Source organism: Balaenoptera acutorostrata, chromosome X (genome assembly GCF_949987535.1).
Source record: "Balaenoptera acutorostrata chromosome X, mBalAcu1.1, whole genome shotgun sequence".
Lineage (NCBI taxonomy): Eukaryota > Metazoa > Chordata > Mammalia > Artiodactyla > Balaenopteridae > Balaenoptera > Balaenoptera acutorostrata.
The window spans coordinates 63688561-63705628 of record NC_080085.1 but is presented as its reverse complement, the minus strand read 5'-3'; the positions used below and the strand labels follow the sequence as shown (position 1 = coordinate 63705628).

General features: G+C 37.3%; 1 protein-coding gene across 1 annotated transcript; it reads left to right on the top strand.

Moving 5' to 3' along the window:
• Window positions 1-14481: 14481 nt before the first annotated feature.
• Window positions 14482-16663, top strand: LOC103004926 (nucleosome assembly protein 1-like 2). The gene has a single exon (XM_007188454.2). It carries the CDS (start codon window positions 14683-14685, stop codon window positions 15862-15864), a length of 1182 nt encoding a protein of 393 aa, XP_007188516.1. The 5' UTR covers window positions 14482-14682; the 3' UTR covers window positions 15865-16663.
• Window positions 16664-17068: the final 405 nt, after the last annotated feature.

Below are 17068 nucleotides of genomic sequence, written 5' to 3'. Positions count from 1 at the left end.
CACCACTGTCATATTTATTTAGAGTTCTGGTTATATATATGTTTGTTTTATCTTCTTGGTGAATTGACCCTTTTATTGATATATAAGACCCTTCCTTTTGTGTCTCTTGAAACATTTTTAAAATTAATGTCTCTTTTATCTGATATTAATATAGGTACCCTGCTTTCTTTTAGTTATTATATGCATGGAATATGTTTTAGACTATTTTACTTTCAACCTAAGTATGTCTTTAGATATAAAGAGAGTCTTTACAGTCAGCATATAGTGGGATCATTTTTTTATATCCATTCTGCCAAACTGTGCTTCTTTCATTGAGGAGTTTAATCCATTTACATGAAATAATTACTGTTAGGAAAGTAGCTTAGATTTTGCTATTTTGTTGTTTCCTGTATGTCATACTTTTTTGTCCCTAACTTTCTCCCTTACCACCTTACTTTGTTTTTAGTTGTATAAGTCCTCATGTATTTTGGATATTAATCCCTTACCAGATGTATGGTTTGAAAATATTTTCTTCCATTCAGTAGGTTGTATTTTCACTCAGTTGATTGTTTCCTTTGTTGTGCACAGGATTTTTGGTTTGATGCAATCCCATTTGTTGATTTTTGCTTTTTCCTGTGCTTGTGGTGTCATAGCCTGTGGCAAAGAAATCACTTCCAAGACGAATGTCAAAAAGCTTTTCTCCTATGTTTTCTTCAATGAGTTTTACAGTTTCTCGTTTTCTGTTTAAGTCTTTAATCCCTTTCGAGTTGTATTTTGTGTATCATGTAAGGTAGGGGTCCAATACAATTTTTCTCCAAGTAGATATCAGTTTTCCCAACATTGTTGAAGAAGCTAGTCTTTCCCCATTGTGTATTTTTGGGATCCTTTGTTGAAGATCAGTTGACTATATCTGTGGGTTTATTTCTGCGCTTTCTATTCTGTTGCATTGGTCTGTATGTCTGTTTTTATTCCAGTACACACTGTCTTAACTACTGTGGCTTTGTAGTATATTTTGAAATGAAGAAGTGTGATATGTCCAGCCTTGTTTTCCTTGTTCAAAATTGCTTTAGCTATTTGGGGTCTTTTTTGGTTCCATATGAATCATAGGTGAAAAACCTCCCAACAAAGAAAAGTCCAAGACCAAATGGCTTCACTTGTGAATTCTAACAAACATTTCAATAATTAATGCCAATCCTTCTCAAATTCTTCCAAAAATTGAAAACGAGGGAACATTTCCAAACTCATTTTACAAGGCTAGCATTGCCCTGACACCAAAGCCAGACAAAGACATTACAAGAAAGTAAAAGTACAGACCAATAACCCTGATGAACATAGATGTACAAATCCTCAACAAAATACTAGCAAACCAAATTCAATAGCACATTAAAAGGATCACACACCACAGTCAAGTGAGATTTATCTCTGGGATGCAAGGAGGGTTCAACATAAGCAAATCAGTTAATGCTATATACAACATTAACAAGATGAAGGATAAAAATCACATGATATCTCAACAAATGCAGAAAAAGTATTTGGCAAAATTCAATATCCATTCATAATAAAAACTCTCAACAAACTGGGTATAGAGAAAACGTATCTCAACATAATAAAAGCCATATATAACAAGCCCACAGCTAATATCAAACTCAACAGGGAAAAACTTAAAAGTTTTTCCTCTGAGATCTGGTACAAGGAAAGAGTGCTCCTTTTCTCATCACTCCTATTCAAAATAGCATTGAAAGTTCTAGCCCAAGCAATTAGACAAGAAAAAGAAAGAAAAGGCAACCAAATTGCAAAGGAGGAAGTAAAAATTATATGTTTGCAGATGATGTGATCTTATGTAGAAAACCCTAGACTCCACAAAAAAAATTGATAAAACTAATAAAAAATTAGCAAAGGTGAAGATGCAAAATTAACATAAATTTGGTTGTGTTTCTATGCACTAATAAGAAACTTTCTGAAAAGGAAATTAAGACAACAATCTCATTTACAGTAGTACCAAAAAGAATAAAATACTTAGAAATAAACTTAACAAAGGAGGAGAAAATTTGTATGCTGAAAATTATAAAACATTGCTGAAAGTAATTAAAGAAGACACAAAGAAATGGAAATCCATCCTGTGTTCATGGAATGGAAGACTTAATATTGTTTAAGTGTCTATACAACCCAAAGCAATCTACAAATTCAGTATAATCCCCATCAAAATCTCAATGGCAATTTTTACAGAAATTGTTACCTGTAGCTTTATCTCATATTTTAAAGATGGGCAATATCCATTATCCAACTTTGTTCTTTTTCAGCATTGTGTTGTCTATTTTGTCATTTCATATCAATATTAGAATAAGTTTGTCAATATCCACAATATAACTTGCTGGGATTTTGTTTGGGATTGCAGAGCCCTCATGAATTAAATTAGTGCCCTTATAAAGGTGGTCTGGGGCTTCCCTGGTGGCACAGTGGTTGAGAGTCTGCCTGCCAATGCAGGGGACACGGGTTCGAGCCCTGGTCTGGGAAGATCCCACATGCCGTGGAGCAGCTAGGCCCGTGAGCCACAATTACTGAGCTGAGCCTGCGCGTCTGGAGCCTGTGCTCCGCAACAAGAGAGGCCGCGATAGGGAGAGGCCCGCGCACCGCGATGAAGAGTGGCCCCCGCTTGCCGCAACTAGAGAAAGCCCTCGCACAGAAACGAAGACCCAACACAGCCATAAATAAATAAATAAATAAAATAAATAAATAAATAAATAAATAAATATTTAAAAAAAAAAAAAAAAGGTGGTCTGAGAAAAGTCAGTTGTCCCTTCCACCACATGAAGTTACAGTGAAAAGATGTCCACCTATGGACCAGGAAGCATGCTCTCGCCAGACACCAAATCTTCCAGTACCATGATCTTGGACTTACAGCCTCCACAACTGTGAGAAATAAATGTTTGTTTTTATAATCCACCCAGTTTATCGTACTTTTCTTTTCTTTTTTTTTGTTAAGATTGAATTAAGAACTATCAATGGATGTTTTTTTAAAAAATATTTGTTTTCTTTTTTTTTTTGGCTGTGTTGGGTCTTAGTTGCAGCACGTGGGATCTTTGTTGAGGCATGTGAGACCTTTCGTTGTGGCGTGCAGGCTTCTCTTTAGTTGTGGTGTGTGGGTTTTCTCTCTCTATTTGTGGCATGTGGGCTCCAGAGTGTGTGGGCTCTGTAGTTTGCACCATGCAGGCTCTCTCATTGAGGTGCATGACCTCAGTAGTTGTGGCACGTGGGCTTAGTTGCCCCACTGCGTGTGGGATCTCGGTTGCCTGACCAGGGATTGAACCCACGCTCCTTGCATTGGAAGGCAGATTCTTTACCACTGGACCACGAGGGAAGTCCCTACTTTTCTTATAGTAACCCAAAAAGACTAAGAGAGTGTTTTTAAACAATTCATATTTAAAGTGGTTATTGATATGGTTGAAATAATATGTACCATACGTGTAGCTGCTTTCTATTCACTCTCCTTGTTCTTTGTTTCTTTTTTTTTCTTTGTCTTCCACTCACCTTTAACCTTATGTGGTTTAATTGGGCTTTTTATGTGATTCCATATTCTCTCTTTTCAACATATCTATTATAATTCTATTTATTTTAATTTAGTGTTTGCCCTAGAGTTTACAATATACATTTACAACTAATTTAGGTCTATGTTCAAATAACATTATACTGTTTCATAGATAGTTCAGGTACTATGTAACAGTGTTCCAATTCTTCCCTATCATTCTTTATTATGCTGTCATTCATTTCACTTTTTCATAACCTATAATCACCCAATACATTGTAGCTATTATTATTTTAAACAAACTGTTATCTGTTAAATCAATTAATAATAAGAAAAACAAATGGTTTTATTTCACCTTTATTTATTCCTTCTTGAACACTCTATCTTTATATAGGACAGGTTACTGAGCTATATCATTTTCATTCTCTCTGGAGAACGTTTTCTAGCACTTATTGCAAGGCAAGTTTACTGGTGACAAATTCCCTCAATTTTTGTTTGCCTGAGAAAAGTTTTTATTTCTCCTTCATTTTTGAATGTTAATTTTGCTAACAAAGTTCTAGGTTGGTGGATTTGGGGTGATTTTTTTCTTTCAACAATTTATATACCTCACTCTACTTTCTTCTTATTTTAACGGTTTTTGAAGAGATGTTTCAATGTGACTCTTATCCTTGTTCCTCTATATTTTTCTAAAAATGAGTTTTTAGTCAGCTAATAAGCCCTTGTGGAAATCAAATGTCTGACCATTAGAGTCTGTTGAAATTTTGTCCTGATGTGTGCACTTTTGAGGTCAATTTGGATTCTAAGCCTGACAAGATAAAAAGGGCTTTGTAAAGCCTTGCTTGACCCTTGAACTTGGAACACAACTCTATGGTCCTGCAACACAGCTTGTTTTCTGATGCCGAAGAAAAGTCTCTTCCTTGGTTGGAATCCTGAATTCACAAATGCTAATTGCCTGTACTTAACTCTATATCTGAAACCTAATACTGTTTGCTGTGAACTGCTTCAGTCTCAGCATTAACTATGCTGAACTAAAACTGGAAGAAATTGCTCCACTCAAAAAGGAGAACACAGACTCTGATACTCTTGCAGATTTATTTATTTATTTATTTTTTAAACATCTTTATTGGAGAATAATTGCTTTACAATGGTGTGTTACTTTCTGCTTTATAACAAAGTGAATCAGTTATACATATACATATGTTCCCATATCTCTTCCCTCTTGCATCTCCCTCCCTCCCACCCTCCCCATCCCACCCCTCTAGGTGGTCACAAAGCACCGAGCTGATCTCCCTGTGCTATGTGGCTGCTTTCCACTAGCTATCTATTTTACGTTTGGTAGTGTATATATGTCCATGCCACTCTCTCACTTTGTCACAGCTTACCCTTCCCCCTCCCCATATCCTAAAGTCCATTCTCTAATAGGTCTGTGTCTTTATTCCCGTCTTGCCACTAGGTTCTTCATGACCTTTTTTTTTCCCTTAGATTCCATATATATGTGTTAGCATACTGTATTTGTTTTTCTCTTTCTGACTTACTTCACTCTGTATGACAGACTCTAACTCCATCCACCTCACTACAAATAACTCCATTTCGTTTCTTTTTATGGCTGAGTAATATTCCATTGTATATATGTGCCACATCTTCTTTATCCATTCATCCGATGATGGACACTTAGGTTGCTTCCATGTCCTGGCTATTGTAAATAGAGCTGCAATGAACATTTTGGTACATGACTAATTTTGAATTATGGTTTTTTCAGGGTATATGCCCAGTAGTGGGATTGCTGGGTCGTATGGTAGTTCTATTTTTAGTTTTTTAAGGAACCTCCATACTGTTCTCCATAGTGGCTGTATCAATTTACATTCCCACCAACAGTGCAAGAGTGTTCCCTTTGTTCCACACCCTCTCCAGCATTTATTGTTTCTAGATTTTTTGATGATGGCCATTCTGACCAGTGTGAGATGATATCTCATTGTAGTTTTGATTTCCATTTCTCTAATGATTAATGATGTTGAGCATTCTTTCATGTGTTTGTCGGCAATCTGTATATGTTCTTTGGAGAAATGTCTATTTAGGTCTTCTGCACTTTTTGGATTGGGTTGTTTGTTTTTTTGTTATTGAGCTGCATGAGCTGCTTGTAAATTTTGGAGATTAATGCTTTGTCAGTTGCTTCATTTGCAAATATTTTCTCCCATTCTGAGGGTTGTCTTTTCGTCTTGTTTATGGTTTCCTTTGCTGTGTAAAAGCTTTTAAGTTTCACTAGGTCCCATTTGTTTATTTTTGTTTTTATTTCCATTTCTCTAGGAGCTGGGTCAAAAAGGATCTTGCTGTGATTTATGTCATAGAGTGTTCTGCCTATGTTTTCCTCTAAGAGTTTGATAGTGTCTGGCCTTAATTTAGGTCTTTAATCCATTTTGAGTTTATTTTTGTGTATCTTGTTAGGGAGTGTTCTAATTTCATACTTTTACATGTACCTGCCCAGTTTTCCCAGCACCATTTGTTGAAGAGGCTGTCTTTTCTCCACTGTATATTCTTGCCTCCTTTATCAAAGATAAGGTGACCATATGTGCGTGGGTTTATCTCTGGGCTTTCTATCCTGTTCCATTGATCTGTATTTCTGTTTTTGTGCCAGAACCATACTGACTTGATTACTGTAGCTTTGTAGTATAGTTTGAAGTCAGGGAGCCTGATTCCTCCAGCTCCATATTTCGTTCTCAAGATTGCTTTGGCTATTCGGGGTCTTTTGTGTTTCCATACAAATTGTGAAATTTTTTGTTCTAGTTCTCTGAAAAATGCCGTTGGTAGTTTGATAGGGATTGCATTGAATCTGTAGATTGCTTTGGGTAGTATAGTCATTTTCACAATGTTGATTCTTCCAATCCAAGAACATGGTATATCTCTCCATCTATTTGTATCATTTTTACTTTCTTTCACCAGTGTCTTATAATTTTCTGCATACAGGTCTTTTGTCTCCTTAGGTAGGTTTATTCCTAGATATTTTATTCTTTTTGTTGCAATGGTAAATGGGAGTGTTTTCTTAATTTCTCTTTCAGATTTTTCATCATTAGTGTATAGGAAAGCAAGAGATTTCTGTGCATTAATTTTGTATCCTGCTACTTTACCAAATTCTTTGATTAGCTCTAGGAGTTTTCTGGTAGCATCTTTAGGATTCTCTATGGATAGTATCATGTCATCTGCAAACAGTGACAGCTTTACTTCTTCTTTTCTGATTTGGATTCCTTTTATTTCTTTTTCTTCTCTGATTGCTGTGGCTAAACCTTCCAAAACTATGTTGAATAATAGTGTTGAGAGTGGGCAACCTTGTCTTGTTCCTTATCTTAGCGGAAATGGTTTCAGTTTTTCACCATTGAGGATGATGTTGGCAGTGGGTTTGTCATATATGGCCTTTATTATGTTGAGGAAAGTTCCCTCTATGCCTCCTTTCTGCAGGGCTTTTATCATAAATGGGTGTTGAATTTTGTCAAAAGCTTTCTCTGCATCTATTGAGATGATCATATGTTTTTTCTCCTTCAATTTGTTAATGTGGTGTATCATGTTGATTGATTTGCGTATATTGAAGAATCCTTGCATTCCTGGAATAAACCCCACTTGATCATGGTGTATGATCCTTTTAATGTGCTGTTGGATTCTGTTTGCTAGTATTTTGTTGAGGATTTTTTGCATGTTGCAGATTCAGAACACCCCTCTGTGGGGCCATCAACTATGAAAATATCCTGGATGTTGGTGTACCATTTGGGTAACATAAAAATGCCCACAGAAAAGGGCTTATCATCTAATGGGACCTCCTAAAATTGAGCTATTGAATGACTCTTTATTTCTTACACAGAGACTAGTTGCATTTTTAAAAGAAACCACTTTATTGAGGTATGTTCGTATCACACACACACAAATAATTGCATTCTTAACTTGTTATTAAAGTTGAAAGCTGCAAGTTGGAGTAGGGCATAGCACAGGACTGTGATTCCTCTACCTACTCATGACAGATTGGACATTTGACCCTTTAGTGGAGATGGTTGTGTCGACTGAAAAAATGCACAACCTAAAAGTTGAGAATTATGGGGTTTCTTTGGCAGACAAAACTGAGGACTTCAGCCCAGAAGACAGCCTCTCAGATAGCTCTGAGGGACTGCTCTGACGAGGTAAGGGAGGAGCCGGATGTATGAGGTTTTTTGCAACAAAAACCAGGTAGTAGGAACATCAACAGATTACTGTTAATTAAAGAAAACCAGACATCTCAAGTTAATGAATTTAGTGCTCTTCTATGTATGGGAAGATGCAAGAGTTTGAGCTAATTGAAATCATTCCTTTGTTATGCATCTTAACTACCTAGGGCCAGTATCCTGCTTTTCTCCATCCTGAATCCCCTCTGGGTATAGTAGGTGGCTGCAGTGCTGATGGCTTGATGGCTGCAACATCTTTTGTTTACTTATATGGTAGGCAACATTTTTAATCCACAGCTGGATGTTGATGGCTTGCAGTGTTTGACTTTCTGGATTAGTTGCACTTTGCAACAGTAGACTGGTAGCCTGACTCTACTTCTCTCACCTTTCTCTTGGTACTCACACCTTAGTAAAGTACTTTGTTTATTCAATACAGATGTCTCCAGAATGGCATTGCTCTTTTTGTGGCTTCTCACTAGATAAATGATCAGGACAAATTGATTAAACATTATATAAACACACTTTGAATTTTTTTGAAAATTAAGGATTTGGTCAGAACATGATCTGGTTAAGTCACATAAAATTGTTTTTCTGTGAAAATGTTTTGGTCCTTCTTTCATAAAACTCATCCAGGTGAATGGTCTGGATGAGATGAAAATATGGGAGAAATGTAAATTATGATTACTGAATAAGACACACTGACTTTATAATAACCCAGAAAAAAATACAGGTACCCAGGGAAACATGAGAGTGGGGTTGGGGATGGGTGGATGGATAAGAAATTAGAGACCCTTGTTTTTCAGAGCTGTACCTGAAACCTTCCCTCCCCTCAATAAAAGCACCAATGTTATCTTCTCAGTTGCTCAGAGTGTTTTGAATTCAAACTGACTATGGAGCCTAAGTTCACACCTGACCATGCTGACTATGAGACAGCAGGGGGTATCCTGCTACATTTTCCATGCAGAGCACCTCCAGATGTCATTCACACTCACAAAACAGATGATCTGGTGTCATGGACAAGCAAAACTGTTTGGAACTGATCACATTCAGACAGTCTTCTTAAAAATCCAAGGACTAAACTGAATTAATTGGACCAGACTGGGGCAGAAAGTCCCCTATGCAAGGCCACATTAGGGGCCTACATGACAAACCTCCAATAAAAACCTTGGTCACTCAGTCTCTAGTGAGCTTCCCAGCTCACTGCTGGAGAAATTCATTACTGGGGAAATGAAGTGCGTATGGTGAGACATCCCTCAAAAAAGACTCTTGGAAGCTCTTGGTCTCCTCTAGCCTTTGACCCATAGGCCTATTCCCTTTGCTGATTTTGATTTGTATCCTTTACTATAATACATTTTGGCTGTCACTATGACTATATGCTGAGTCTTATGATCAGTAGCAAAAGTCTGAGTTGTCTTGAACACCCTCATACAGTGGATGTTCAAAAGGATTTATTATAGGATTTGCATTTGTTTTAGGTGATTAGGGAGAAGATTTAAGCAAGCTAGGCTTTACTCTGGATTGGGTGATGTCAGGAGGTGGAGGCAATTCTATGACTTCATACTTTTAAAATGTGTTATCTAAAAATAAGGGCGATTAAAATGAGGCGAAAACTAATTGGTAAAGTAACATCATTTACTCATGTTGGCCAGGATAGGGGCATGTTCGGTCATTTTTGTGCTTTGGAAAATGTCCATGTATTTTTCTGTGTTCAGACACTATTACTAAGTGTGTCCTTTTTATCTTGGTTCATTATGGTCACAGAGTGGCATTCTCTTATGTTGGTGGTGTAAGATTATTTATATTCAACAGGAGAGCACCAAGAACTACTTGTGTGCCAGACCAGCTCCTGGTGTCAGTAGCTGCTTTTCTTTTCTCAGATTTATGCTATGTAGCAATTTTTCCTGTATTTGGAATTATTTTGATAAATTTTCCTAGATGATTTTTATAAATTTAACTTGTCTAAACAGAACATAGGAAGGGACTCAAGAGATCAGTGATTTATTTCCAGTATTACTACTGATTGACCTTATGACCCAAGGCATCATTTTCCAGGTGGAGAAGCTAGAGGAGAAAATATGCTGTGAAAATTTTACAATAAAATTCTCAAGCTCCAAACAAAACGGCATTTATAAAACACACTTTGAAAAAGATTGGGGGTGCTTTTGGAAAAATAAGTAGTTTCTATCTGTAAGTTAGAAATAAATGGTCTTTTATTTTCTAAAAGTTCATTTTGACTTTAAATGATAGTAAGGCCATAAAGGACAGGGAAGTTATAACATGAAAAATTAGCTAAATTTGTAAGTAATAGAGTTTTCATTTTTTATTCGTATGTGTTTAATAATAGGAACATCCATTAAACATAATCTATGTAAGATGTAAGACTGGTGTGACTTTGTCTGTGGAAACAAATGTCCATTTGTTTATTTTTTAGAGGATTTTATTGGGAGGTCAATTAGTGGGATAGTTGTTTTTGGTGGTGAGGTGGTATGAGTATACTGGGGATTTAAAAGCCCAGTGAAAGCACTTGACATCTATGCATAAAGAAGCCAAACCTAGGGCCTCATTGACTTTCCATTTCCTTCATTCTGTTATGCAGATTCCAAGGGGGCCATATTTGTATCAGCTATGTTGTCATCAGAAGACAATTTAGTCAATTCACTGGAGATTTTGGTTTTTTTGGAAACCCATGGATTAATTTCTCTAAACTTAATATTTTGAAATAGATCCATGTGATTTAATTTGCCCCATGTTTGGAGTATCTACTTTCATGTGCCACACATCTAAAGGGTGTGTCTAGATAGATAGATAGACAGACAGACATAGATAGATAAAAAATAACCTGCCAGAAAGTGTGCATCCAATACTTGTCAACCTGTTTTTCTGATTTTATTCCATTCTTTTAAAATTAGAAATATTATAGGGCAATGTAGGACTTTTATTGTCAGCTAATTAAAGTTCCATGATATTTATAAAAGAGGCATAATTTTCCATAGTTAAATGAAAGATAAGCTAAAGCAACCTGCACTGTTTGGAAATTGGTAATTTGTATTTGTCCTTATGGAAATTTAGGGGAAGAAACTTTTTCAAGGAAAGAGCAGTAGTTATTGAATTGCTACTTCATGCCAAATAAAAAACTTTTCTAACTACTTTGTGTATAATTATAATGTGCATAAGTCATGTTTTCATTTGGAACAATATAGTCATTGCAACTAGAACTGTAAGTTTAAACAGAAACAGTTCAATAGTGTTATTTGTGTTTCCGTCATTGCATTTGGATATCATGAGAATATGTGTCTTAGCCTTCTTAATTTTCTGAAAACCAGTTTCCTTTCTCAAAGTTGAAGCCAGCTAGTAACATTTCTAGGATGATAGACGTCCAAAAATTTTAGTCTACTTGTCATCTAGAAATTAGATGATGGGCAGCGAGTGTTTTGAAATCCTTAGGGTGTGCAAGATACTTAAGCCATATTTCCAAAGAAAAAGTGTAAGCTAACTGGGGCCTGCTATGGACAGAAGACACTGAAAGTAGCAGATTATTTTACTGTGGCCAAACTACCTGAATCTCTCTGGGGAGTTGAACTCTTTCTGCAGGGAGATGAGTTGTTTACTATTGGAAAGACTTGGGCTTCTTCTTTATTCTCCTCTAATTCATTCATTTATTCATAAATTTATTTATTCATGTCTCTAATTATGCAAATTGAATATGAATTGTGAAAATATAGTTAGGAAATACTAATAAATGAATAGAAAAACAAAGCATTGAAATTACTCCAAATTCCACAACTCCAGGTGTAGCAACTACTGGCTCTGTGTTATTTAACCTTTGTTAAAGAAAAATTAATCTGACACTCATTAAAATGGTAAGGAAGACTTTATTCAGGACTATTGTGATAGGTATTAAGACTGTTACAATAGGGGAGAGAGATCTGGCTCAACTTCAAGTACAAGAACGAGTGAGGATTTATAGCCAAGGAGCAGGTTGGAGGGGTAAGTGGATGGAAAATTACTAACAGAAGACATCAAGAATAGGAGTAATTCTTGCTAAACTGATCTAAAAGGATTCTTGCTGAAGACAGGCCAGGGTGACCAGCTATCACCTGGGGGATGGTGGGGGGGTGAGGAATTTGATCAGATATCAAGGGTAGGAGGGTTCTCTCTAAACTGGCTTAGCAGGATTCTTACTAAAATCAAACCAGGTAAGCTTGAGGACAATTTTGAAAAGGCCTAGTCAAAAAGAGGGCTTAGAGGAAATTGTCTAAAGTTTGGTCAAAGAGAGAGTCTTTGTCACCTTTTACACTTTGTCTATGCAAGTTAGAGGTGTGTGTGTGGTGTGTGTGTGTGTACATAGGAGAGATTAGGAAAAAGAAAACAAATTTGGGTTCCTAGTATATATTGGATACTTCATGGCAATGTTTAATTTTGTGTAATGTAATCAGGTATTTCCCTTTTGGTTTGAAAACTTCTTATATGGCTATAAAGCGAAATTTGCAAACAAGTCACATGAATGATTCTGTCTTTTATTTTTATTCATTTATTATTATTAAATTATTCAAATCACTTAAATATCAGTGAATAATCTTTAAAATGGTAATTCTGAAGACTATTTATTGACATGGGAAGATCCTTTTGATAGGAACTTAAATGGGGAAAAAAGGCAGATATGGAAGAGTCAATACTATGTGATCTCAATTTTTCAAAATCTCTATTTGTTATTCACACCCAAAGAGGAAAAGAAGGGAAGGCATCAATATATTCACATTAGTTCTCTCAGAATGGTGAGATTGCTAGTGGTTTTATTACCTACTACAAGTTTCTTACTTTCTAAATTTTCTAAAATGAGCTTGTATTATATTTATCAGAAGAGGAAAAATAATTTTCTAATTATAGAATTAAAAACAGAAACAAGCAATGTAGGATTCATAATTATAGAACTATGGGACTGACACATGAGCCTGAAACTTCATATGTTATTTGAACCTTCTACCTTCAGTCTATTTTAAATGAAATATGTTTTAATCAAACACAGGCACACACAGACAAATTGTAGTGGTTAAATATTTACATAATATTTACTGAGGGAAGGAACATCTTTTCTTTACTTTCTACTTAAGCTCCTTGCTCCATCCTCTACACAAAGCACCTTCTGGGACCTTCCAATTTTTGTGACTCTCTACCATAGGTCTTTTAGCCCAATGAGAAGAATTTCTTCCCTGTTTTCTTTCTCCTCCTTCTACTCCCATTTCTTCTCCTCTTCCCGTCCTCTTCTTTTCCCTCATTATTATCAAGAAAGTTTTTAAAATGGAAATTTGGTTGTGTGGAAAGTAGCACAGGCACCACATCAACTATAAAACAACCAGTCACCCATCCTTAGAAACCTATCATCTAAAAGGGAGGTTGTGTGGTAGAATGAGAAGAAGCACTGCAATAATACAGTGTTTACAGTTTTCTAAATTAAAACACACACACACACACACACACACACATCTAAAAACCTGGAAAGAAATACACCAGCACTCTATGATTATTTCTGTGATTATGACACAAAAAATGGTTAACTGTTAAATTTGGAATATAATAACAAACACTCTTTAAAAATCAAAATCTTTAAGTTATATGTGATCAGTATTGAAGTATGGACAAGAAAAAACTAGTTGGTTTCCCTACCGTAGGAAATTTATTCCATCTTGTTAATACATTATCATGTCTTTAACTTTTTCCCTAGTGCCAAGTCATTGAATATTTCCAATTTATTCAGAATTTCAAGGCAAATGTTTTGCTTTTAGGAATATTACTTCACATTTGAGTATCCTTTTGTTTTACCTCCAAGACAGCCAGCATGGAGGGAGGGTAATTTGCAATTCAGCAGCAGTATTCTGGGATGTTGATAATTCAGCTGTTAAGTGTTAACTAGTCATACATATAACTGTGGGCACTGGTCACCATAGACCCTCCTTTACCCCCATTCCATCTCATCTCACTCTTCCCTAGTAAATGTTATCAGAGTTGATACAACTTTAAAAGAATGTACACTGTTCATAGAGATTCTGAAAATCCAAAATTAGAAAATAAAAGAAATCTCTGGGGAGTCAACATCGCTTAAAGATCTTCATTGTTAATATTTTAGTGTGTTACCCCCTTCTCTCTTTTTCGTGTATTTGAATATAAAAGACTCTCCCCCCTCCCGCCCTGCACATGTGTCCTTACAGTAGGAGATAAAATAATGTAATAATCTCAATGGGCTAAAGACATTCCTATTGTTTGTTTGTTTTTGTAACCAGTTGACATTATAGCTGCAACCTTGAGCTCTTTTGGAATTTTTTTAACTGTAATACTCGTTAAACATGGGATAGAAAGAAAGCATATACGTTTTACAAAAGATTATTGAACAACACTCAATTAGTGGTCATCCGTATTAGATCTATTAATTTTCCATATAAGAGCGACTTGGAAGTCACATTTCAGGCCTCTAACAACTCCCCTAGCCTGTACTTTTTGCTCTTCTAAGATAAAGTTTTCTCAGGTTTACTAAAAATCTAGGTTAGTCTCAATCTGCTCCTCCTCTACTAGATTGTCCTCAACCCCTCCAGTCTAGAAATTTTGGAGCCTTGCCGCTGGGAAGGGGTGGGGCGCTGGAAGTGTGATGGATCTGATCATTCATTGGACAAGAGCTTGTCAATCACAGCTACCCAGCAAATAAGGTGAGCTTTGAAGCAAAAAGTTTAGAGGGTCATCCTCTGAGAAATCGGCTTGAGGCACCTCCTCCTTTTGCTTAGGCAGCTAGTGAGAAAGGTCATTTAGTGGGCTGCTCGGGCTGCAGCCTTAGGCTTGCTCCGGTATTGCACCCGCCTGCCCCTCTGCTGCTTCCTCCCCCTCAGTCCAGCTTCCGCAGCAGCCTCAACCGCTTCCGTTTCTGCCTCCATCTTAGCCCCCGCTGGTGCCCACGTCTCAACCAACTGCCGTCTACTCCACTTCGGTGAGTCTTTTCCTGTGAAAAAGCTAATGATGGAAGGGCTTGGGGAACAGGGTGCAGCCGGTGAAGAAGACCCATTAATCGGCACGGTGGCAGCCGAATCCTCTCCACAGGCCTTGATGGGGTACTCCTTAGATGAGGACTTTACTGAGAGCCTGCCTCTGGCAGTTAAGTACCGAGTGTACGCTCTCAAAAAGCTTCAGGCCAAATCCGCAGGCCTAGAAGCCAAGTACCTGAGGGAATTTCATTCCATCGAGAGGAAATTTGCCGGCATCTATTGGCCCTTATTGGAAAAGAGACGCCAGATCATCAATGCGCTCTACGAGCCCACGAAAGAGGAGTGTGAGATGAAGTCCAAGGCCGAGGACTATGATTATAATGAGGTGGAAGATTATTCTAATGCTCAGATGCAGGGTCCGGAGGAGAATCCGGAGTATGAGGACTTGGAGGAGTATTGCGAGGAAGATTTCGAGGATGTGGAGGAGGTGTTTGCGGAGTATGGAGGAATCGAGGGACATAATGTGGACGAAGAGAAAGAGGAGCCTACAGGGATCCCCGATTTCTGGCTCACAGTTTTAAAGAACGTCGAGGAGATCTTTCCATTGATTCAGAAATATGATGAGCCCATTCTGAAACTCTTGCGAGACGTGAAAGTCAAGTTTTCAAAACCCGACGAGCCGCTCGCCTTCACTCTGGAATTTCACTTTGAACCCAACGACTACTTCATAAATGAGGTGCTGACCAAAACTTACACGCTCAAGTCTAAGCTGCATTACTCTGACCCCCACCCCTTTAGGGGATCTGCGGTGGAGCATTGCATAGGCTGCAAGATAGACTGGAAGGAGGGAAGGAACGTCACTGTGCAAACGGTCCTGAAGAAGCAGAGGCACAGGTTTTGGGGACTGATGCGCACAGTGACCCAGGAATTTCCCCAAGAGTCCTTCTTCAACTTCTTCAGTGCTCTCCGGTGGGGTCTGGATGCCGATGAAGATGAGGAAGACGTCTTCATTGCTCACACTTTGCGCACCTTTGTCATCCCTAGAGCTGTGCTGTACTTCACAGGAGAAGCACTTGAGACCGAGCAAGAGGGGGTGATCAGGGAATGTAATGAGCTGGCTTATGACAAAGTCATTCATGAGAACGGGTTGGCTGCTGTTGAGGGTGCTAAAGGCCAAAGCCTGGACCCCCAGGCAGAAGATATTGATCGCTGAAGCAGGGAGGTTGGTGTATGTGGGCCCCCAGGTTAAGAGCCTGCCTGCGTTTACAGTAACCAAAACTTAACCATAAGTTACTTACCGTCTTAAAGTGTTTTCTCTTCCTGGTACTCTCAGTATAAAACTATGTCCAAATATATTTAACAATGCATTCCGTCTAGCACTCCAGTATTGTAAATTTTTTAAAGAAATGTAGAAGGCAGTGAATTCTCTAAGCATATGTAAACCTTGCTATTGTGAATTCATGGCTTTTGTCAGGTTGCTGTTAGTTTCTAGCCATGATAAATTACCAGAACTGATAACTGAGATATATCTGTTTGGAGATTTTTTTTTCCTGGAAAAAGCAAAGTGAGATTGCCCCTGTTCCCCAGCCTTCTTGGTGAATGGGCTTTATTCTGTTTGCACTAACTCTGCCTTCAACTCTTTGTTATAGAAATGCAGCAAGTTATACTAAAATGCACTTGATTTGTAATTTAAGAAACTACTAGCATAAGAATAAATATTTGCAGCAAAACTACATTTATTGTTATTGACTGTTAACTTGTTTATAGGCTCCTGTATTTTATGTGATATAGTGATCTACTCAGAAACCCAGCTGTATTATTGTTTATCAGTGAGGTATAGTTAAAACTATTTTCCCTAAATCCATAAATTGTGCCATGTACTTCTGCAAAGTGGGGTTAAAGTATGCATTTTCTTTTCTGGAATGTTCCTCTCTTTTATGGAAATTACATGATTAGTTAAGCTTTTTCCTTATGTTTGTTCATTCTAAAATAAAGTTAATACAAATGTTAAACACTGTGTTTCTTCTGAGGGTATTGGAGTTAAGGATATGGCCTTGTCCCTTCAAGTACCAGGTGGAGGCTTTGGTTGGGAGTTATTAGCAGATCAGGTTTATCCTTTGGGTATAGTATGCACTGTTCCTAGGGCCCACTACACTTTTAAGAGTCTACAATGATGTTCTGATTTGTTTTAAAATCAGAAGAAAATGAATATTATAATAATAACAATGTATACATAATAATCTGTCCTAGATTATTTTTGTCTTATACCAAAAGAGATGTAAAATATTATTCGTTTATGTATACATGAATATCATAGAGAAAAAGGGACCAGGAAGGTAAAACTACCTAGACTCTATGAAAATCACAGTGAGGCCCTGGGTCCCACCATTAGAAATAAGTGAAGGAGGGAGGTCATG

Bases quoted from the DNA above. Each gene is read 5' to 3' on its own strand.
- LOC103004926 (XM_007188454.2), top strand. From the start codon at position 14,683: ATGATGGAAGGGCTTGGGGAACAGGGTGCAGCCGGTGAAGAAGACCCA.